This window comes from Brassica napus, chromosome C1, assembly GCF_020379485.1.
Source record: "Brassica napus cultivar Da-Ae chromosome C1, Da-Ae, whole genome shotgun sequence".
Classification (NCBI taxonomy): domain Eukaryota; kingdom Viridiplantae; phylum Streptophyta; class Magnoliopsida; order Brassicales; family Brassicaceae; genus Brassica; species Brassica napus.
The window spans coordinates 39,887,909-39,910,433 of NC_063444.1; the positions used below are offsets into that span (position 1 = coordinate 39,887,909).

General features: G+C 38.9%; 3 protein-coding genes across 3 annotated transcripts; 1 reads left to right on the plus strand and 2 right to left on the minus strand.

Annotated features, from left to right (window-relative positions):
• Positions 1 to 2: 2 nt before the first annotated feature.
• Positions 3 to 2,245, minus strand: LOC125580019. Its single transcript, XM_048743951.1, has 2 exons — positions 1,141 to 2,245; positions 3 to 1,042 (listed from the first exon to the last, which is right to left on the minus strand). Exons 1-2 carry the CDS (start codon positions 2,243 to 2,245, stop codon positions 3 to 5), a joined length of 2,145 nt encoding a protein of 714 aa, XP_048599908.1.
• A 2,084-nt stretch (positions 2,246 to 4,329) lies between these two features.
• LOC106393717 lies at positions 4,330 to 10,077 on the minus strand. The gene is made up of 10 exons (XM_048743952.1): positions 6,953 to 10,077; positions 6,081 to 6,354; positions 5,925 to 6,015; positions 5,729 to 5,853; positions 5,570 to 5,651; positions 5,354 to 5,471; positions 5,122 to 5,279; positions 4,932 to 5,046; positions 4,673 to 4,858; positions 4,330 to 4,607 (listed from the first exon to the last, which is right to left on the minus strand). The coding sequence occupies exons 1-10, from the start codon at positions 7,100 to 7,102 to the stop codon at positions 4,482 to 4,484; spliced, it is 1,425 nt and encodes a 474-aa protein (XP_048599909.1). The 5' UTR covers positions 7,103 to 10,077; the 3' UTR covers positions 4,330 to 4,481.
• A 9,284-nt stretch (positions 10,078 to 19,361) lies between these two features.
• Positions 19,362 to 21,753, plus strand: LOC106399274. The gene is made up of 4 exons (XM_022696730.2): positions 19,362 to 20,011; positions 20,495 to 20,944; positions 21,025 to 21,346; positions 21,420 to 21,753. Exons 1-4 carry the CDS (start codon positions 19,565 to 19,567, stop codon positions 21,554 to 21,556), a joined length of 1,356 nt encoding a protein of 451 aa, XP_022552451.2. The 5' UTR covers positions 19,362 to 19,564; the 3' UTR covers positions 21,557 to 21,753.
• The last annotated feature ends 772 nt before the right edge of the window (positions 21,754 to 22,525 follow it).

Consider the following 22,525-nt stretch of genomic DNA (forward strand, 5'->3'; position numbering starts at 1 on the left):
CGTCAAGCAAACCGCGTGCGTAACATGCTTCTCAACACCACACCACCAACTGTTCTTAAGTCCTCGTAACACCTTGGGCCTCTAACAACATTTACCAAAATCCGCAAGAAATAGTTATCACCGGCCGCTGGACTGACGTAAACCACCCTGCCTATTGCTCCACCCGTTTTCCTGGGGGTCCATAGTTTCCCTGATGTGTGATAAACGAACCTAGTAGGGAGCTCAACGTACGTCAGGTCTCGTGCTTCTTCATACGTTTCACATGCTACAAACCATGCAGTTAACATCGTTTTCTCGATGTCTTCTTTTGAAATAACTTCTTCTAAGTTAGAAGACTCGTCGTAGACAGTATAGTGCTGACCTGGTAGATGTACATGCAGCTTAATAACATTAGGTTGATTGTGATGTATCTGAAAGGTAAATAATCTCCATGAGGCCTCACATGCAGAGATGTATCGACATTCCATATATCTATCTATCTCATTGACCACATCCACCCCTTCTTTCTTTTTCTCCTTCCCATCGCCTCTTTTTTCCACCTCCTTTAAAAGAACAGTAGCTCGATCAACACCTTTTGTAATGTATTTAAAAAGATATTTGATTGCACTGGTTCTGCAGCACCATTCAACATTGATATGGGCCTGATATTTTTTAAGGAGACTGAGGTTGTGAGGGACAACGTACTGATTCCCTATCTCAATATTGCTCTTCAAGACTAAATGCTTGGGATTTGATCGCCTTCTGTATCTGACAAACCCAGACTTGTCAATGTGTGAATGATCTGATAACGGCTTAGGGTAAGCCTTGGTGCACTCTCCCTTGTCCATGCAAGGTGATGTTGGTCGACGTTTTCCGCATGGCCCATGAATCATATGGCGGTCGACCAATGCAAAACCTTCAGGATCTACATCTCTGTCTGGCAATTCAGCTGATATATACTGATCAATCATTGAGGTGGTTGCTTCTTTCTTAATGCCTTCTAACCATAATAAAATATGGGCATGAGGCAGTCCTCGTTTCTGGAATTCAATGGTGTATACAACTAAATTTTCCAAAAAAAAAACAATCAAGTTAATAACACAATTTGAGTATGTAACATATATAAATTAATATGCTAATATAACGATAAAGAGTGTTTACCTGCAGAAGTTTTGGGAAAGAAAACTCCTTTCTTGAAATCAGAAACCATCTCCTCCAGTTTGAGTTTGAACAGTCTACATTCAAGGTCGGGTCGGCTATTAGCAGATTCACCACCGTATGCGTCCAGATGATGCTTTAACTCCACCCAGTTTGGATTTGCTGTGACTGTGATGAACAGATGAGGATTGCCATACCACCGACATATAGCCATTGCGTCTTGATACTTCTCAGCCATGTACCTAGGACCACCAGTGAATGAAGAAGGTAGAATGATCTTCCTGCCAAGCTGTGTTGCATCTGAATCTCCGCTCTCCACAGCATCACACAAGTTGCTATACAAATCTGCTCGGAGTTTCTTTTGGTTCAACAGAATAAACCTTAATCTCTCTTGCTCGGTTGCAGTGTATGCATCTACAATATACTGGTGCAGCAATCTCCCGCCTTTTATGATTGTCATTCCCTCAGTTGGCCGAGTCTGAAACTGATAAGCGTAAAACTCACGCATTGTCATATATTCTCTTCTTATTTTAGACATCTGAGGACCTTCATATGGCAGTCTCTGGTTATATCCAGTCTCCCCGTACGGAAACAACAATGGATATTGGAGACTCATCATCAGGGGGTGTTGATCATTTATTCGCTGCAAAGCAGATGATTTAAGCTCCACAACAATATCTCTACCAACAGACGTCGCAGATAGGTCCCCAACAATCAATCCACCAATCTCGCTCGCACTTGGTAGATCATACTGACGTCCAAGGTTAGTTTGACTGACCAGAGTGATACTGTACTCAATGGTACCAGTCTCTTTAAATCTATCACGGGCGTGACGAAACGTCTTTGCAAGGTGGTTATGTTTGTCCATCATCTCAATTAACTGAACAATAATACTGTCAGGGATAGCCAAAGAGGAGGAACCTTGAGTGAACGCTCTTTTTCTGTTTTCTAGCTCATTATCGGTGTCAAAAATATATAACTGTAAATATTCTGGCAGAGCACCATCGTCAGGTAGTAGAGACCCGATCCTGTGTATAACCTGTCCATTGACCCGGTATGTAAATGGTCCAGAAGTACCAGTTACACTGTGATCCACATTAGCACCCATTGATGTGAATGCCAACAGACTGTTAGCTACTCTGATGTTGGGGCGGAATTTATTACTTTCAAGAAGTTCTTTGAGGGGTGACGGTGCTTCTCGCACGGGTGGTAGCCTGACTCTGCCCTGTTGACAACAAATGCTGAACTGTCCTTCCCCGCGGTTGATATCACCACCAACAGCTTCACCAGCCCACAGTAAAGCGTTGCATGATGGACATGATACTATCTCGTACCTGGCATCACTTTTTTTTTTCCTTTTTCCTGATCACAACATATTATGGGCCAGAGTATTAGATTGTGTGTTGACCGAATATGTTTTACTACAGTTCTGTCTTTATTATTTATACGAATAGTTGAGCACAACACTGACCTTTATTATCGCTTGATTGTGTGAATTGCGACTCCTTCTTACGTACACATAGTGCCTTCCTAAGAAATCTTGCTTTTTTAGCAGAACCTGCAACGTGGTCGTGATTAGAAAACAGAAAGTTCGGTAAACCAGCAATTATTTGTTCAACATAATTCTTGTGTACCAGATGGTATGCTGCTCGCTTGATTATTGTTATGCGATGACTCAGGTACTCTGTATATTTCATTTAGCCACGGCCGATGAAGCACGTCAGTATCTCCATTCGAGGAAGAGCATTGACCTCGACAAAAAGAAATATGATGTTTATTTAGACACTGTATATTCACTTCTATGTATTTTTCTTTATAAAACTGTGTGTGTTGTACTTTGATGTTTAAGTGACGGTCTCCCTCTTCTTCGTTTATTTGGTTGCTCAGTTGGATCTAAGAAGTAAATTTTAAAAACGTGTAGTCTGTGTTAGTACATGCGGACCCAACTCTCAATTAATATGTTCCAAAACAAAATAAATGCATAACCTCTCGTCGATGGCTGTCTTCTCTTAGATGCTCGAATGACAGCCCTCACATGTCGCGCTGCACCTGGACCGTATGAGAATGTGGTTGAAAATTTAGTTTTTGTTCAAAGGGTCGAGCCGGAACTTTAATATGTCAGTAAAACTCAAGTATAAAAAATTCGCCGACTGATATGGATAAGTAGATAATACAAACATGTAATCGAGGTAGTAGCAACGTTAGATGCGTCTGAGGATTGGGCAGTTGAATTCTTCACCATAACCTCATCGTAAAGAAATCTCCGAGTATGGTTTTTCTCAGTTGTTTAGTGGATCTTGAGGGTTCATGAGGGACGTGTATGTATTGCTGACGATCTAGCGTCCCACATATACAGCCTTCTGCGAGGCATTTAATTGGCAGTTACAAAGTGACTGATGCGTATGTGAAGAGTTGCATCAGGAATTGTGTTCATAGTGACGGTAGTAAACATGCCAGAGAGAATTTATAACCTTTTAAACATTTATCAGTTTGAATATTAATAGGTGTAATCGATAAATATTCCAAAGCTATGTAATGATTGTCAATAATATATTTTTTAGTACCTAGCTATTTAGGTGTATTTTTTTTTTAATATTTTTAAATGATCTAAACTAATATCTTATAACATAAAAGATATAAGATATTAAATTCAATACCGAACAAATTTATAAATTGTATACTAACTGATCATTTTTTTAAAAAAAAAAACCATTGATGGAATGATAATTGTGACATTTACATAATAATACTGTATAAATGATCGACGTTAACAGTTCTGCTAAAATAATTAGATGTTTTATAAATATAGTTAAAGCCGTAAGATAGCACATAACATAAAAAAAGGAACAACTCAAATGTCAATAAAGAGAGAATAAACAATATATATTTACAGGAGCGCTTGTACTTTATGAAATCAGTAACGCAAAGAGACCACCGCCAAAACAATAATCTATTTGTTTGATTTTTTATAGGAACATGCTAATCACCATGAAGGTAATAAGTGGACAAATATACTAAATCCACATAATGGAAACAAATAAACAACTAAAAATATTTTATGGGAAATTGATGTTATGTAACGCTAGCTGGTTTATTCCCAAGGAAAATAAACAATATCATTTTTGCAAAATAATTCGATCTTTAATAATGGTAGATAAAATTATAAGCTATCACGAAACATGGAATAATAAATAGGGAAATACCAAATGCATACTTGTTCATAAAGAAAACGCAATTGTCAACAAAGATAAAAACACCAAAGGAGAAACACCAAATGCATAATTGTCTATTGAAAAAAAAGCAAAAACTTTATTATTATTGAGAAGGGGTATCTGCCTTCCCACTTATGCCTTCCGTGCCTTCTTAGACTTAGCAGATGGCCCTGCGGACTTGCTACATCCACCATCCTTCATCTTACGTCTCACCAAGCCAGCACCGTCGTTGTCATCTCCATTGTCATCGTCACCACCCTATAGAATGAAAACGTTAAATTTATTCAAAGCAGAAACGGTAGTGGAGGATATAAGAGTATTACATCTTCAACAAACTCAGGCTGTGGCGCACGTTCACCCTCCCCGAGAATACGTGAGATGGTGAAGCTTTGATGATTTGCTGTGAAATTGTATGGACCCACCTTCACCTGGAACGTGTATGACTTTCCCTCCAGGTCTCGAACAAACGGAGGAGCATCAGTTTCTTCGGGGTTGACATCATCACCGGCCTGCATTTACAATGGTACGGTTCACTAAGTATATATTCAACCGACAATTAAAGCACCTTATAAAATAACGTACCAAGAGGTTGGCAGCTTCATGGGCCCTCATGTTATGGAGCTTCGCAATAACTCCATCAAACGCAACAAACAAACCTTCACCAGTCTCGTCTGCGATTGACATCTCCACACGGTATCTAGTGCATATAAAATTTTCAAATCACACAGTTAGTTCAGCGTAGATGATTAAGCCGCTTAGGGTAAGTACATACCGAAGAACACCAACTGCACTGGTGTTGTTGCAAGACATACACGTGAGAGATGAGACAGACCGTTGGAGTTTCTTGAAACATTTTGAACAGGAAACATAGCACCACCCCTTGTCCAATTTCACTCCAGTCACCTTTCCGGCGCAAATGAAATCAATTTCCTGCATTGTTATAAAGTCAGATTAAGAATTCTAAATCACATTCGATATGGGTCATGACAATCATGCTAACAAACCTGAGACGTAGCAGTGACGACAAAATCATTGAGCTCAGATATACTCAGCTTCTCCACCTTAGCATAACTCTTTAGCAGCGGAGCTACTGGCGGGAGTCCAGTGTCTCGCTCAACCAACCTGTTTACGAAGATAACAATGTCCTTAGGCACTCCCATGCACAGTTCAGAAAATACTACAATCAAGATGTTTGAAAGCAATGGCACGCAAACTGATACCTGTAAAACAATCGTTCCCCTGCATCTGTTTGCTTGTCGAAATAGATGTGTGTGCCGGATGTGGCGTTCAAAAACAGACGCCCTGCATTATAAGTCGAGTATGAATGATATCAACACCATTTCAGGGCTAGACATGTTTGTATCACACTGGTTGCTTACCTCCCACAATATTTGGGTTCACACTGGTTGCAACAACAACCCTTGGATCCACTCCTATCTGTTCTAGCTGATTATGAATCTTAACAGCCTGAGCGTCAAAGAGGCTCATAGTCACAGACGTGTCACTGCAATTTTGGAAACTGAACAGTAAGAAGACAAAACAACTGTGAAGATACTGAAGCTCATAAAAACTTACTTGTCCATCCTAATGGTCGCCATGACACGATTCTTATCCTGAGGAGGGTCAGTTACCGTACTCTTGACAGCAGTAATCTCGCCAATAAGATCTGTGAGCAAAAGACTATCAGATATATATATATGTAATCAGAAGAGGTAATAAGAGGAGCATTACCCGGTAATTGATTGTTGGAATTAGCAAGACCAAGCATTTCACTGTAGTTACGGAACCGGAATGATTCAAGAGGTATTGGAACGGCTGGTTCGGTGACCTTCTTGAAAGAGGTGGAGTCGGTAAACCGGATTAGTAGAGAAGAGTCTGACAGGCGATAATTCTGGTTACAATGTGTGACTTCAAAACCTGTAAGAGAGTAGACCGAACCCTCTTCAAGATTAGTCAGGTGTGTTGCGAGACGGTTAACATTAACTGTAGCCGGCATCATGGTTGACTGAAAATGAAACAAAACACAACTATGATTAACAAAGAAAAAAAATCTAAACAAATCTTATACAAAACTCTGAATAAACCGACAAACCTCAAATAATTTTCTAAATCTAACAAATGTAAACTCAAGGCAATGAAGTTGTGAACCTAGTAACCAAATATTTAGATCATAATGAGCGAGAACTAAATATTATTATCCAACAAATCTTTTAAAATCTTAAATAACATAATTATAAACTGACAAACCTCATATAATTATCTCGCAAATCTTATATCAATGAATCCAACAAATGTAAACTCAAGGCAAATCATAATAAGGTAGATCTAAAAATTATTATATACAAATCTTATAAAATTATCAACAAAAGCCAACGTGAAGAAACTGACAAACCTTATATAATTATCTACGAAATCTTCCATCAATAATTCCGACAAATGTAAACTCAAGGCAGTGAAGTTGTGAACAAATTAATTAAATATATTATGAGCATCAGCAAGAACCAAAGATTTGATCGGCGTGCTTTTAATATTGATTCAAGACGGCGGCTACGCGTACAGATTCAATCGGATAATCAAAACCAATGGCGGATGTAAAACCTAACCTGCGAGTCGAGTAAGAGCATGTCGACGCCCATGAGTTCTCCACTACGGCGGACGTTTCTGGCCTCCCAGAAGCGGAGCAAGCGGACTTCGACGGCGGAGGAAGAGCGACCGGAATGGAGATCGGATAGGAGAACCAAAACGTTAGCCATAGCACTTTTTTCCGAGAAGAATGTAGAACGGAAGTGATGTAGTATCTGAGAAGAACGAAAGATACCTTCTTATAGTCGTCTCAAACGCATCGCACATCAAAATATCGCATTGAATCCAGATCGTGGGTGATAGATTAATGACGGGATTAAAGACGCTCGTTCAGTTTCTGAGGTCTTGCGATGGAGGAGATGGAAGGTCAGATGCGCAAGGAGTGAAACGATCTAAGCTGGAGACGCAACAAAACAACCACCGTAAACCTAACTCAAAGCGCTGTGTTTTGTATAATCTTATATTGCATGGGCTAAATGGCAAGGCCCAACAAACAAAGCGTCTATAACCCACAGACTAAACAACGCGATGCGTTTGGATGCTTCGACACGTGGCAGCTTCTCGCTCTCCTATTTGATGACGTGGAGCTCTAAAAAGAGAGTAGCCTTGTTCTTTATGTTATAAGATTGATTGGTATAAAATAGACATAGAAAATTATTTGTACCGAATTATATTGGATTTAGATAAATTTTATTTAAAATTCCAAGTCAAAGAAACGAATTATAAGAATTTAATCAAAATTTTAAATCTAAACCATCTGATACCTAAACCCAACTGAACCGCAGTTGAATTTGGTTGTTTTGATAGATTTTAATTTGGCTATCCAAGCTACCCGAAAACTTCTAACAAACCGAACTGGCATGCCTTTCCTTATCATCTCTAAATTTTCACAAACCAGAAACGAAATGATTCCTTCTTATCCTAACCATCAAAACATATCTTATCAAAGATGTGTAACAACAAAACATACGCATAAAACTATAAAAAAAAGTCAGTTGTTGGAAAATCAATAAGACTTTTCTGACAAACGTCTGAAATATGTCTAAATACAATCAATATACATAGGCTTGGTTGGCTTGCGTGTTACCAGCACGACTTATGTTTCTGTGACGGAAATTTTGGTAGCCCATAAAAGCTTGTCTACTCTTTTACTTGAAAGTTTTATGTTCAGTTTAGTCACAAATTTTACCTCTTCTACGGTTCTACACGATATCACCCGTTCCAATATTTACTGGTTTACGAATTTTAGGTCCATATATGTTTGACTGTTAAGAGCATCATTACGAGTAGATAATCAACCTTTCTATCAGTAAAAATTCAACTTATTTTAAACCAAAGCTTAAACCACGTAACTCGAATTTATACACTGTAACCATTTAGAACCTTTATTAAAGTCCTACACACACAAAAATTAATAATTTAGTTAGAATTAGGTTAAATAATAAAGTCTGGATGTTTTATAAAAATCTGACAAGTAATAAACGAACAGGTGGGCTTTGGATATAGAGAGAAGTCCTTAGAGAACTTTAATTAAGAACCGGTTTTTAATTTTTTTTTAGTTAAAAGTTAAGAGACGGTTTTTATATTCCGTTAAGAACATATCTTAAAAAACCTCATTAATCATATTCTTAGAGTATGATTAATGGGAGGTTCTTAGGATGGAGAATATAAGAAACCGTCTCTTAACTTTTTAATAAAAAAGTTAACAACCGGCTCTATTAAGAATTTTTCGTGTTCTAAACCCTTCTTCTTTGAAGACCGATGCTTCCCTTATTCACTTAATTTTTATTTTTTTCATTTATTTTTATTACATTTTTTTCTAAGAATCTCAATGTGTGTTCATTCGTTTTTCGTGTATACTGTTAAATTGTGTGTATTATGGTATAAGTGCTTTCAGAAAAAAAAAACAAAGTTTATAATATATATAATTAAATAAAACGACTACATTTGATGACATTTAAACCTTCTATAATTTTCTCTCTGCGTAGACATGGATGGATGCAAGGGTGGGCGTTCGGATACTCGTTCGGGTTCGGGTCGGGTATTTTGGATTTCCGGGTATTTCGGTATAGGGATAGAAAATCCGTTCGGGTATTTCTGTACTCCGGGTCGGGTTCAGGTTTTTTTAGTTCGGGTTCGGTTATTTTGAATCGGGTTCGGATATTTAAATTTTAAAAGAAAAAAAAATTTCATTTTTTAAGTTTCTTATATTTAAAAATATAGATTTCACTTAACTGATTTTTTTATATTTTTATAGATTGAAAGATTCATAGATTTGAAGATAATATTACAAAAACAAATAGATATTAATTTGGGTATTGTTTTAAAACTTTGAATGTAACTTTTCTTAATACATGAAACAAAAAAATTGACATGCATTTTAAATGAATATCAAATCATTTTCTCCATAATTATATATATACTTATGATCTTAAAGTATGTGTAACATCAATATAAATATTTTTAAAAAATGAGAAATGTAAACTAGAAATACACGGATAAGTATATATATATGTTCGGTTATTTTCGGATATCCATTCGGGTTCAGATATTATCCGTTCGGGTTCGGATATCCAATCTCTCTTAACTTTATACCCATTCGGGCATTTTGCTATTTCGGTACGGATTTCGGTTCAGGTTTTTCGGGTCGGATTCGGATGCGGCTTCGGGTATCGGGTAAAGTGCCCACCCCTATATGGATGGCGATTCACAAGGTCCCAAGCAATCACAAACCAAGCCCATGAATTATTCAAATAAATTGACAATTTCTTATTAAAACTGTATTGTATTCTTTTGTTCTATTTGAACCAATAAACTTAAGACATGCCGCCAGGGACTTAGAATCCCTTAAGTAATCTTAAAAATTAAAAATTAAAAATTAAAAATTAAGGGAACACATTGAGAGTTTACTTGTTGCGTTTGATATAACATCTGGTCTGAAATATAAAAAATCATATAGGGGATTTTGTTTCTTGGTTAAGATGTCAAATTAGTTTAAGATGGCAAGTAGGAACAGCTTAACATGTACGTGGCGCCGTATGTACGGTGATTTCGTAATCTACTACCTAAATTTTACACATCACATGTTATTGTCATACAGCCTGTTTTGTTCACTATCATCTTGTAAGCTTGCAACTCTTCATGTTTTTATGATATTTTTTATTGCCACGTATTTTTCCACTGATAAATGATAATAATTAAATTAAACTAGTCTATAAGACAAAAATAGTTTGTTTTTAAACAACTAAGAAATGTGGACGAGTTAAAAAAGTCATTATAACATCAATTTTGTTAGAAATAATAACAAATACCGATTTATTGTTTACCATGCAAATTAACTTTCTGTAAATAAGTTCCGTAGGAGTTGAAACTGTTTTCAGTGATATACTATATGGTAAAAAAATCCATGCTATCAGTGAAAAAACTAGAAGGAAGACTTGCTTTTAATTCATGACAATATTTAAAATTCGTAGGAAATAGTATCAGTAGTATCCCGTGATTTTTTTTTTTATTTTAGTATCCCGTGATTTGTCAAATCAGGATTTTCTCATGAACACATATCTACATTTCTGTTGTTTTATGAACACATATCTATAATATTTATGAAGACATAATTACATTTTTTGTTTTTTTTTGTTTTATTAGGAAACAATAGTCAATCTTACAATGCTACTACACAAATTCGTTTGTCAAATCCAAATTTTACACGTTGGCTCCAAATAGAGACGGTGCGAGCAACATAGAATATATGCAGAACTACCAGTATAATATATGTTACAAAAAAAAAATTCAGTCACGCACCATCAAAATCCAAAATTTAATATTTTTGATGTCTCCCTATATAAGTTTATAACTGCAACCTTAATTAAACTAAAGTTCATAGTATATAACAGGTACTCTAATTTTCAAATATTTATATCAGTTAATAAAAACTCTTGAAAACTGTTAAATTAATTATTAATAAACCAAATTTAAGAAACAGAAAAAATAAATTAGGCATAAGCAGGTAAAAAGTACATGTGTTGAGCTAAGGAAGTAATAGCTCCTAAGGTAAAGTTATTTTTTGAAGAAATAATAATATCAAATTTTTTTGTTTATCCGACAAGCCACGACAAGCATTTGAATTATTACATTTCAGAACCTTATATAAATTGAATCATTTATAAAACACAACTATAAATTGATCCGTGCATCCGCACTGATATTAGTTTTTACATTTTTATTCATTGATATTTATTTTTCATAATTAGTGCTATATATTTTAGACAAATCATCATATAACTAATTGTATTCAAAATACATGGACCGAATTGGATAATATAGTTATTTTTGGTACAAATATTTGAACTCGTTTTAAATATATTTGTTATTTAGATATTTTTAGGTTCTTATATATCAGAACCAAATTCATTCAGACACAGAATGACCCAATTCAAAACTCACACATAAATTTATAATATTCAAGCAGGACCTAATTTAAAAAAATAAAATAACGATATCCGAAAAAATAACTCGTACCTAAATGGATAGTCAATGTTCACGCCTACCTGATTCTATAAACTAATAAAAATGAATCTTTCTGTTTGTTTGGCTAAACTAAGTGAAATAAAAAATGTTTTTTATTTAGTAAATAATTTTATAGAGTGAAAAATTAAGTGACAATAAATATAATTTTTTTTATTTAAGTTATTATTTTATTCACAAAATATGTATTTGAATTATGTTTTTAGCTACGCAATTTCCCATCGATTGAAACTAAAATATAGAAAAAAAAATTAGTAAAAAATAAACAAAACCAATCATTTAACCATATGAAAAATAAAATTATTTTACATTTTTGGTTTTTATAATTAGCACAAAATTAATGTTGATTAACTTAAAAATAAAAGTCTGCACTATTATTTATTATTATGGTTAATGATGTAATGTATTGTTAAACTGAGTGAAATATAAAAAAACAATTAATGTAATTGTATTAATGAAATTACTAAGAACACTATACTTTTTTATATTGCTACTTATGTTTTCAAACAATTTTCATTTGTGCTCATTCGTATTTTCAAACAGTATCAAAATGTATTTCATTTTTAATAATATAGATGCATTTGTCCAAGGAAACATAATAACGCATAAACAAAAAAAGCAGGCACCTTAAAACAAGGATATTAAAAAGAGTTATTCTTGGGTTCACCCATTAGGGTGAACCTCTAGGTTGACCAAACAATAAGATTTTATTATTTTAAATTCAATATCTTTTAAAAAAGGAAACAAAATATTGTCAAGTTATATTATATTTTTAAAATAAAAAATAAAATAAAATAGTTACAGAAAAAAGAATTAAAATTTTTTTTTAACGTCGTCAGCAAAACACTAAACCCTAAATCCTAATCCCTAAACCCTAAATCCTAAACCCTAAACTCTTGGGTGAACCCTAAACCCTTGGTAAACTCTAAACCCTTGGGTAAACCCTAAACCTTGGATAAATCATAAACTCTAAATAAAAACACTAAACCCTAAAACTCTAAACCCTAAACCCTCGAGTGTTTTAGTGTTTAGTGATTTTGATTTAGAGTTTAAGATTTATCCTAAAGTTTAGGGTTTACCCAACAGTTTAGGGTTTAGGATTTAGGGTTTAGGGATTAGGATTTAGGGTTTAATGTTTTGCTGACGAAGTTAAAAATATTTTTTTTTGTAACTACTACTATTTTTTATTTATTTCTTTTTACCTATTAATTTTAAAAAGATAATATAATTTGACAATATTTTGTTTTCTTTTTTAAAAGATATCAAATATGAAATAACACAATCCTATTGGTTGGTGAACCTAGAGGTTGGATGAACCCAAGAATAACTCTATTAAAAAACACATATACTTTTTTTTTTGTTCAAACCATACTTCATTCATTCATTCAAAATAGAAAAGGTTATTTGACAACAGGAGAGTTCAAGCATAAACGAAGGGCAGACTTTGCTAACCCGTCGGCCAAAACATTCTCCGACCGGCCAATAAAACAAAAGGAGATAGATGTAAGAGAACTACTCAACACGCGGATGTCGTGGAGGATCCCTTGGAGCTCAACTGTAGACGAGTCCGTTGTGAGCAGAGAGACTAGACTACGAGAGTCGGAGAAACACCTCAGGTCGATAAGACCCTGTTGGTTTGCCGCTTCTAGTGCAGCTTTCAGAGCTAGAGCCTCCGCCATTAAAGCGGACCCAACATATCTCTTTGCATTTGCACCTTGGAGACTAACCGTACCTGAACGATCTTTGAAGATCCAGCCCATTCCACCTGTTTTTGATGTCGAATCCCAGGCCCCATCTGTATAGCAGTCTAGAGTGGAGGGTGAAGTACCGCTAGGTTTCACTGATGGCCGGACGGGTGGCTGTTTCACCACGCATGGCTGTTTCACCACGCATGGCTGCGCCTGGCACCATTCTTTGGCGTTCCTAATAGCCTTGTTTAGGACTTCTTCTTCAGAGAACTTTCTATCTTCAAACATGAGCTGATTTCTACTTATCCATAAGTTCCATAATATCCAAGGAAACAGAGGCTTCGAGATACCTGTTGGTGGGAGGGAGATCATCCTTTTACCGTTCTCCATGAGGCTCAAAATTGTAGAGGTAGTGTTGCACGGTTTGTGTAATGCCGGAAGGAGATCCCAGACTTTTTTCGCAAAGGGGCAGTGAAAAAAGGTGTGGATTTCACTCTCAATGGCGTTACAACGCTTGCATGTTGTTGTAGCTTGGATACCTCTACGAGCTAATGTTGCACCCACCGGGAGGGCCTTGTTGGCCAGTCTCCATAGAAATACATTAAGCTTCGGGGCGGTTTCTATATTCCAGACACACGATCGCCAGCCAAACTGGTTAACCTGGCTTGTAACCGGTTGCAATCTATCTTGATCTCGCGCAATCTTGGCCAGGGCGTATCCAGACTTTGTTGTGTAGCTTCCTGTCTTACCAGGTAGCCAGACAAGAGCATCTTCCACATTGTATGAGCTTGGGTGAATCAGGCGAGTCGTCTCCTCATACTGCGGTAAGTGAGATCGGATAGCTTCCAAGTTCCAATCACCCGAGTCATGGTGTAAGAGGTCGTGAACCGTTAGTTCTTGAGCGTCAAAAGGAGGAGGACTGATCGGGCGCTGCATATCTGATGTTGATAGCCAGTTCTCCTCCCAAAGATTAACTTCTTTCCCATCTCCTATGGCCCATCCAACACCTAGCTTTAGAACTTCTCGGCCTGCCAATATACCACGCCAGCCGTGAGACATAGCTCCACTTGTGGGACAATCAAGGAGGCTTGAGGATTGGCAGTATTTCCCGAGCAAGGTCTTTCCCAACAGGGAGGCTGGGTTTTTCAAAAGCCGCCACGCTAACTTAGCCAATAACGCATCATTGAAGTGCTCGATATCTCTAAACCCGAGTCCTCCCACTGACTTGGGCAAGGTGAGTTTATCCCAAGAAACCCAGCATAGTCGTTTGTGTTCCAGCTTAAGGTCCCACCAGAAGCGTGTCAGCACCGATTGGATCTGTTTACACAACGATACCGGCAGCTTAAAGCATGACATAGTATAAGCTGGCATGGCTGTCAACACAGTTTTTAGAAGAACCAACTTTCCCGCTCCCGAGAGGAATCGATTGGTCCACCCGTGGGCTTTTTGTCTGATACGATCAACAATAGAGGAGAAGATGTCTCTCTTCTTCCTTCCAAAGTGCTCCGGTAACCCAAGATATTTGCCAAAACCGCCTTCCTGTCCAATCCCCAAGGCCGTCTTAACGTTGTGCTTTGTTGACGGTAGTGTTTTTGACGAGAAGGTGATGGCTGACTTATCACGGTTTATGCACTGACCCGAGGCTAGCTCATACCGGTTAAGGATCTTCATGAGTGTCTCACAGCTAGCCTGGTCCGATCTTCAGAAGAACATGGTATCGTCGGCGAACAATAGATGGTTGATCGGGGGGCTTCCGCGAGCTACCTTAACGCCCGTTAGCTCTCCATGTTCTTGTGCCTTGTTGCATAAGCCAGATAATACCTCGGTACACATGATAAAGAGGTAAGGGGACAAGGGATCGCCCTGCCGGAGTCCTCTCGTCGGAGCGACATTGCCCTGTGGTGCACCGTTTATGAGAAAAGCGTATGAGACCGAAGATACGCATTCCATAATCCAAGAAATCCACACACTGTGGAACCCAAGTCGTGTCAACACCTCTCGGAGAAAATCCCATTCAATCCTATCGTACGCCTTGCTCATGTCGGTTTCTACCGCCATTGAGCATCTTTGTCGGGCAGCCGACGTACGGAGATAATAGAGAATCTCATGGGTAATAAGTACATTGTCGGAAATTGCCTGACCTGGAACAAAAGCCGACTGATGTTCTGAGATGAGATGTGAGAGAATGGGCTGAAGTCGCTTGGTGAGAATCTTGGCGATGATCTTGTAATGAGTGTTGCACAAGGCAATGGGTCTATAGTCCGCTACCTTCCTTGGTCCAGAGATCTTTGGTATGAGGCGTACATGTGTTTCATTTTGGCGCCTATGAATCTCGCCGGAAGAGAAGAAGCCCCTGATATCTCTTGAGATATCGTCGCCAATGATATCCCAAAAGGACTGGTAGAAACCCGCTGAGAACCCATCAGGCCCCGGAGCTTTATCCGCATTAATAGAAAAGACAGCAGCTCTGATTTCCAGGTCGGTAGGTAATGCAATGAGAGCTTGGTTCATTTCCGGAGAGACCTTGGGGCTGAGAGCTTCCTGGACAACACTTAGGTCTCCAACTGAACGAGAGGAGAAGATATCTTGGTAATAGTTTTCTATGGTTTGCACAATTTTTCTCTCTTCCACAAACGCGTTACCGGTAGCATCTTCTATGACAGCAAATTTATTTTGTGCTCTGCGCCCTCTCGTAACCGAGTGAAAAAAGGTGGAGTTCCTATAACCGCAGCTTAGCCATTGGATGCGGCTTCGTTGCCGCCAGTATTGTTCCTCATCCGCATAAGCTGCACTAAGCACCGCTTGTAGCGAGTCAATGAGACCCGCGTTTGGTATAATATCCGATAATGCAGCTTCAAGTTGTTCTTGTGTAGACTGGATAAGCTCTCTGCTGTTCTAGTTCTGAAGTTTTGTCCACTCCACTATCTTCGTTCTAACCCGACAGATTTTCGTAAGGACTGACTCCTGAAGTTGCTGGCTCCATGTTTCTTCCACAAGAGATCTGATTTCAGGCTTCTCGCGAAGGCTTCTATCAAACCGGAAGACACCTTTATGTTTCCTTAGTAAGTTACTGTCAAAGAGAGTGAGCACTGGCCTGTGGTCTGAGCCTTTGAAGCGATGATATTCGCAGCGTCCTTGCGGGAACATTTCACTCCATGCCAGATTGGCCATTGACCGGTCCAGGCGGGATTGGATGAAGTGGCTATAGCGGGTTCCTCTCCATGATAGTGAGTTACCCGAATGTTGGAGATCCCAGATTCCAAACTGAGTGACGAAACTACGGAAAGATAAGAAGGAGCCTTCCCACCGCATAGGCTCTCTAATCTTCTCCGAGTTATTTAACAGATCGTTAAAATCACCCGTTATTAGCCATGATTCATCCCGTTGAGTTTCAAGTTCAGTTAATTTATTCCAAAATTCGACTCTTTCATCTCTTCTTGGGGCATCATACACATATGAAACAAAGAAGGTTTTATTCTGGTGCGTGATACAAGTATCAATGATGTTTGGTGAGGAGTACAAGACATCAAGCTGTATGTTTGACTTCCAAGAAAGCGCAAGGCCACCGCTAAGTCCTTCGGGTGGGACAGTATAGTGGTGAGAGTAGTCCGAGCTCCGGTACGTATTCAGCACCGCTTCATCTTGATTTTTTGTCTCCATAAGGAACATAATGTCCGGGGAAAGCTTCGACTTGATTTCCCGAAGACGACGAACTGTAAGGGGGCTCCTTATCCCCTGACAGTTCCAGCTCAAACTTGCTAAGGAAGAGAGGGAGGAGCGGTCTGAAAATCCGCTCGCTTCTTAGTGATTGCTGGAATCAGAGTGGTAGCAGGGCGAGCTCCAGGTGCTAGTGCTTTCCCTTTTCCTTTGGCCTTAGAAACTACCCCCAGCTTGCGTTTTGGTGAACTTTTAGCTTTTGTGACCTTCCTCTTGTTTACGGGAACTCCCTTAGCAGGACTTCCTTGCACACGACTCTTTGGTGGGGCTCGGGTAACTCGCTTGCCCGCAGCCTTTGAAAGGGTAGGCTCTGGGGAGGTAGCACCGGTCAGAGGTGGCATCGGCCCTAGCCGAAGAGAGACATGAGCTCTGTCTTCACTTAGAGTTCTTATCGGCGAGTCCTCTCTAGCAGCTTGTTTTCTGGTTTGGATTTGACTTTGCTCTTGAGCACTACCAGCAGCAGCCGCTTTCGATGTCGAGGCTCTCAAAAGCTCTGGAGGGGTCTGGTATGGTGGAGCATCTTCCAGGTATTGGATATTAACGTCTTGCAACCTACCCGAGTCAGAGTTTGCTATACCATTATGAAGTAGCGGGACTCTATCAGGAACTCCCGAGAGACGTTCCTAGGCTGATCTGCGCTCTCCGAAAGGTAGGCTGTTCTCCCCCCTTGAGAGCAGTGCCCTGTCTTGGCCTGCAGAGAGCAGTTCACCTGAGAGATGTTCAAGAGCTGAACGACGCTCTCCTGAATGTGCACTGCCTCGTGGAGTATGGGGGGGAGTTGGTTAGTAGGCTCTTGCCTGTCGCCATTGGTTCACGCTGAGGTTTTGGAGATGGAGTGTGGGAGATTTGCAACTGAACAGAGTGCGCCTGTCTGCCATTTCCTTCCTCCGAAACAGGCCTCCAGTAGGATTTAGCAGTAGGATTAGCGGAGCGCATCGTCTTTGACCTTAGAGAGACAGGTGAGCTTTCTCTAATAGGAGGGAGGGGTTCATTGTAGTACAGGCAAGCTCTGTCGCCACCTCTCTCCCCCGAGGAAGAGTTAATAGAGTGATGTTCCCCCCTCATATCATCTCCCCTTCCATCGTGCCAATTATAGTAATCGTGTCTTTGTTGTGGTTGCCCACGAGGATGGTCACGGCGACTGTCATTTGTAGGTTCTCCATGGTTTCTATCATACGGGGAGAAGCGAGAGAGCTTACGGTTATCAGATCTCTTTCTGCTCTCAGCAATACGATCTAGAGTGCGCAATTGCGTGATACCCAAGCGTGGGGAGGGGGAGTCTTCTGAAGCGGTTTTATTGGGGCAGTTTCCAGCTTCATGAGATAGTGAGAGACACGAGAAGCAATGCTTCTCTAGCTTCTCATACTCAAGTTCAACCTTCTTTGTTTCTCCAGATTTTAAACTTATTTCCAGGAATCTCTCAAGGGGTTTAAGCCCGTTAACAATAACACGAACCCTTCCTTTCACCTCATCGGTGGTCTCCACCGGTCCTAGAGACTTCCCTATAGCTCTAAGAGAGTCGTCCGTCCAGTAGTGAAGGGGTATACCATGAATTTTCACCCAGAAAGGGAGAGTTGCTGGGAAAAGATCAGACACAATAGGTTCCCAGCGTTGAAGGATGAACATCCACTTTTTGAAGTGATAAGGCGCCTTAGCCATAATCGCTTGGAGATCCTGTTCCGATTCAAAGGTAAATTGGAACAAGAGTGGCCCGAGGCTTCGCCCAGTAAAAGATCCCACCACCTGCCATTGTTGCAAGAAGAAGTCCACCAGAGCCCTGGTGTTTTGCATAGCAGGATTTGTAAACCGCCCTATCAGGGTATACCTGTGTTCCTCAATGAGCCGGGAGTAGTTGGTCTCAGGAAGGACAATTGGAGAGCGCTTTGGTGGGCGAGAAGGGTCGGAGACCCATTTTTCCTTATCTCGGCTAGAGTATCGACGAGACATGTTGAAGCGAGAGAAGAGTGGTTTGTTGAAGCTCAGTTCAAAAACTAACACACTCTGCCCAGAAGCCTCAGTAAGAAGGAATAGGTTATGAATCAAAGATCGACAGTAGGATTAGATAATTCAAAGACTGCACTCAGACAGTAAGAAGAACCCCAGCGACAGGGCAGACAGAGTTATCTCAAGTCCCACGAGAAGCTCTGAAACGACGGGAATCTAAAACCTCATACTTTTCGAGATTAGTGTGAGAATGCGAGCTCCAGCAGATGTGAGGACAGCAGAAACCACACCAGCGATCCCAGACGAGCAAGCGAATCGGAAATTTTAAAGATTTCAAAAAATTCCGACGACTACGGTGGTAAACCAGGTAGCTGCGGTGGAAAACCAGTCTGATGGGGGGGGGGGCAAAACCAGATTTCCTCAGCAGGGAACAAGGTAGGAATGTGTCTCTTTCGCACCTCGAAAAGCGTGTCTGGGAGAAAAAGGTTTTCTTGAGTCCAACCGAAAAAAAAAAAACCCATATACATTTATACATCTTCAAAGTAATAATCATAGTAATAGGTTTATTACAAAATTTAAGTTGTATCTAGATGGGGTAGTCAAAGGACACGTTACGTTAGCATCAATCATTTATAAATAACCTTCATAATTTTAGCTATTCCTGATTCTCAGCCTTCTTCCTGGGATGGAGAGAAAAGACAGAGTCTATCGTCTAATTTCTCGCACACATTTATATTTTTATTTTCCGAGCGATCGTCCATGACGGACATCGACATCGGAACCGCAGCAGAGAGAAACGACGACGGAGGAGGAAGACGAGAGCCGTTGATTAACCGTGAAAAGAAGTTCAAGCGTTCTGTCTCGAACGTGCACGACGAACTCCATAGTTTCAGGAAATATCTGAGATGGATGTGCGTGGACCAGTCGAGCCCTTGGACAGCGGTTCTCTCCTGGTCGATGTTCGTCGTTTTCACGCTCGTGGTTCCGGCGATGTCTCACTTCATGCTCGCTTGCGCCAACTGCGATAGCCATCACTCGAGGCCGTACGATTCTGGGGTTCAGCTTTCTCTCAGCAGCTTTGCGGCCCTTTCTTTTCTTTGTCTCTCAAAATTTGTCAGCAAGTTTGGTCTCCGACGGTTCCTCTTCTTCGATAAGCTTTGGGATGAGAGCTCCACTGTTCGCCGAGGCTACACCAGTCAGCTCAATGTGAGTGTAAACAACTAATTACTTTGAATCTTGAAAACCCTATGTTTACTTGCTCCACAGGGAACTCAATGCTTTCTTTAGTTTTATGAATTAGCCATGTTATATAAATATATAGTTAAATTAGCACATAGCCATGTTTATATAGGGCAGGGCCTACGGTGGTGTAAACAACGAACTACGTACTTTGAAGGTTGAATCTTGAAAACCCTATGTTTACTTGCCACACAAGGAACATAAATTAGCACATAGCCATATTTATATAATTTAATTAGCATATAGCCATATATATATATGATTGAATTAGCTCATAGCCAACTTATTTAGGGCCTCTGGTGGTGTAAACAACGAACTATTTTGAATCTTGAAAACCCTCTGTTTACTTGTTCCACAAGGAACACATGTTTTGCCTTTGGTTTTATGAATTAGCACATAGGTATGTGTATATAGTTGTTTTCTAACATAACAACTGCTTTCGTTATGCAGAGATCGCTTAAGATTCTCTTCTACTTCGTCGCTCCTTGTTTCTTAGCAATGAGCTCATACAAGATATGGTGGTACGCTTCAGGAGCATCTCAGATTCCTTTCCTCGGTAACGTTATCTTGAGTGATACAGTCGCTTGTCTGATGGAGCTCTGCTCGTGGCTCTACCGTACTACAGTGATCTTCTTGGTTTGTGTCCTCTTCCGTCTCATCTGCCATCTCCAGATCCTCAGGCTTCAAGACTTTGCTCAGGTTTTTCAAATGGATTCAGACGTTGGCTCCATCTTGTCTGAACATCTCCGCATCAGACGTCACCTGAGAATCATCAGCCACCGTTACCGAATCTTCATATTGTCGTCCTTGATTCTTGTCACTGGAAGTCAGTTTTACTCGTTGCTTATTAGCACCAAGTCCCATGCTGGATTAAATGTCAACAGTGCTGGAGAACTCGCTGTGAGTTTTATCTCTCTTTTTTTTTTTGGCTTTCTATTAGATCTCAGTGAGAAAGTTATGCTAACTCTTTTGGATCTCAGCTATGTTCAATGACGCTGGTCACTGCGCTGCTCATTCTACTACGAAGTGCCTCAAAGATCACACACAAGGCTCAGGCGGTGACTTGCCTTGCTGCAAAGTGGCATGTGTGCGCGACAATAGAATCATTTGAGACGGTGGATGGAGGGACTCCAAGGTTAGTTGATAGAGCAAGCGGACACGGATTCTATTCAACAGATGTGGAAATTGGAGACACAGACGATAGTGAAGATTATGGAGAGGAAGAAGATGATTTTGATAACAATGATCGCATTCCTGCTTATGCTTATAGCACCATATCATTCCAAAAACGACAAGCTCTAGGTAACATATATACATACCTCTTCTATTTCTAGTTATTTATACTCATCTTCACTATTTTTGTTGGACTTTTCAGTGCATTACTTTGAGAACAACAAAGCAGGAATCACAGTGTTCGGGTTTACACTTGATAGAAGTACTCTCCATACAATATTTGGGATCGAAATGTCGCTTGTTCTCTGGCTTTTGGGTAAGACCATTGGGATCTCTTGAATCATTTTTTTTTGGATCGTAAAGTCTCGAAGTTTTGGTTCTGGCTCCCTTGTTGGATGATATTACTACATGTAACATGTAACATTTCCTAAAAAATTAATCGTTGTAAATCATGTTGTATGTTCAATGTGTCGATTTTGCAACAATTTCATATGTTTATCAAGAGATCTTCAAGTAAATAAGATTGGTTTTACGAATTTCACGCCTTAGTCATATCTGTTTTGTGATTTTGAACTTGTTATATTCAACTTTGTGATATTGCTTTCATCTGTTTTCCATATTACTCTATCGAGTTGATAAGATTAGATCTCTGGTAGTATGGTTTGTAGCCAGTTTTATGAAATAATTTCTAGTCAGTTTACTTCCAATATTTCTGATAAATTTGAAAGTTCATTTTAAGTATAACCTAGGTGGTTTCACGCGAATTCGCGGATATAAATATTGCATGAAAATATATATTATGTATAGAATGTCATAAAATTTTCATAAATTTGATGTAAATATGACTGATTAATATTTAATAGTAACAAATGTTTGTGAAATTAAATATGAAATCAAATATGTAATTATCATATTTACTTCTTCAACATATATTATGCATCGTCTTCCGCTTTTTTTTTGTTATTATTTCATTTTTATTAAATTTTTGCTAATGTTTTCCTATTTTTTTACATATTTTTGCCAAATATTTATTTCTCTCTAAATAGTAATAAAAATTATACAATCAATGAACCAAAAACCCATCTTATAATTCTTTCAATCATAACATTACCTTATTCACTTTATTATTTGATTTAAATGCAAAACATTTTGTAATCAAAATTCTCACATGTTCGTTCAATATAATTTATCCAATCTTCAAAGCCTAATTATTTAAAAAGCATATATATGAAAATTATAAGAGATTAATAATTATTAAAGATACAATTATATTTTATATGAATATGAAATCATTATATCAACTTCTAT

What these genes read in the sequence shown, in the direction of transcription:
- LOC125580019 (XM_048743951.1), bottom strand. Translation starts at nt 2,245, where the DNA reads ATGGGTGCTAATGTGGATCACAGTGTAACTGGTACTTCTGGACCATTT. An exon ending in CTTTCCCAAAACTTCTGCAG is followed by an intron (nt 1,043 to 1,140) that starts GTAAACACTCTT and finishes TGGAAAATTTAG; the next exon opens with TTGTATACACCATTGAATTC.
- LOC106393717 (XM_048743952.1), bottom strand. Translation starts at nt 7,102, where the DNA reads ATGGCTAACGTTTTGGTTCTCCTATCCGATCTCCATTCCGGTCGCTCT. An exon ending in TGCTCTTACTCGACTCGCAG is followed by an intron (nt 6,355 to 6,952) that starts GTTAGGTTTTAC and finishes TTTCATTTTCAG; the next exon opens with TCAACCATGATGCCGGCTAC. An exon ending in GGGGAACGATTGTTTTACAG is followed by an intron (nt 5,472 to 5,569) that starts GTATCAGTTTGC and finishes CTTCGTAAACAG; the next exon opens with GTTGGTTGAGCGAGACACTG.
- LOC106399274 (XM_022696730.2), top strand. Translation starts at nt 19,565, where the DNA reads ATGACGGACATCGACATCGGAACCGCAGCAGAGAGAAACGACGACGGA. An exon ending in GCTACACCAGTCAGCTCAAT is followed by an intron (nt 20,012 to 20,494) that starts GTGAGTGTAAAC and finishes TTCGTTATGCAG; the next exon opens with AGATCGCTTAAGATTCTCTT. An exon ending in ACAGTGCTGGAGAACTCGCT is followed by an intron (nt 20,945 to 21,024) that starts GTGAGTTTTATC and finishes TTTGGATCTCAG; the next exon opens with CTATGTTCAATGACGCTGGT.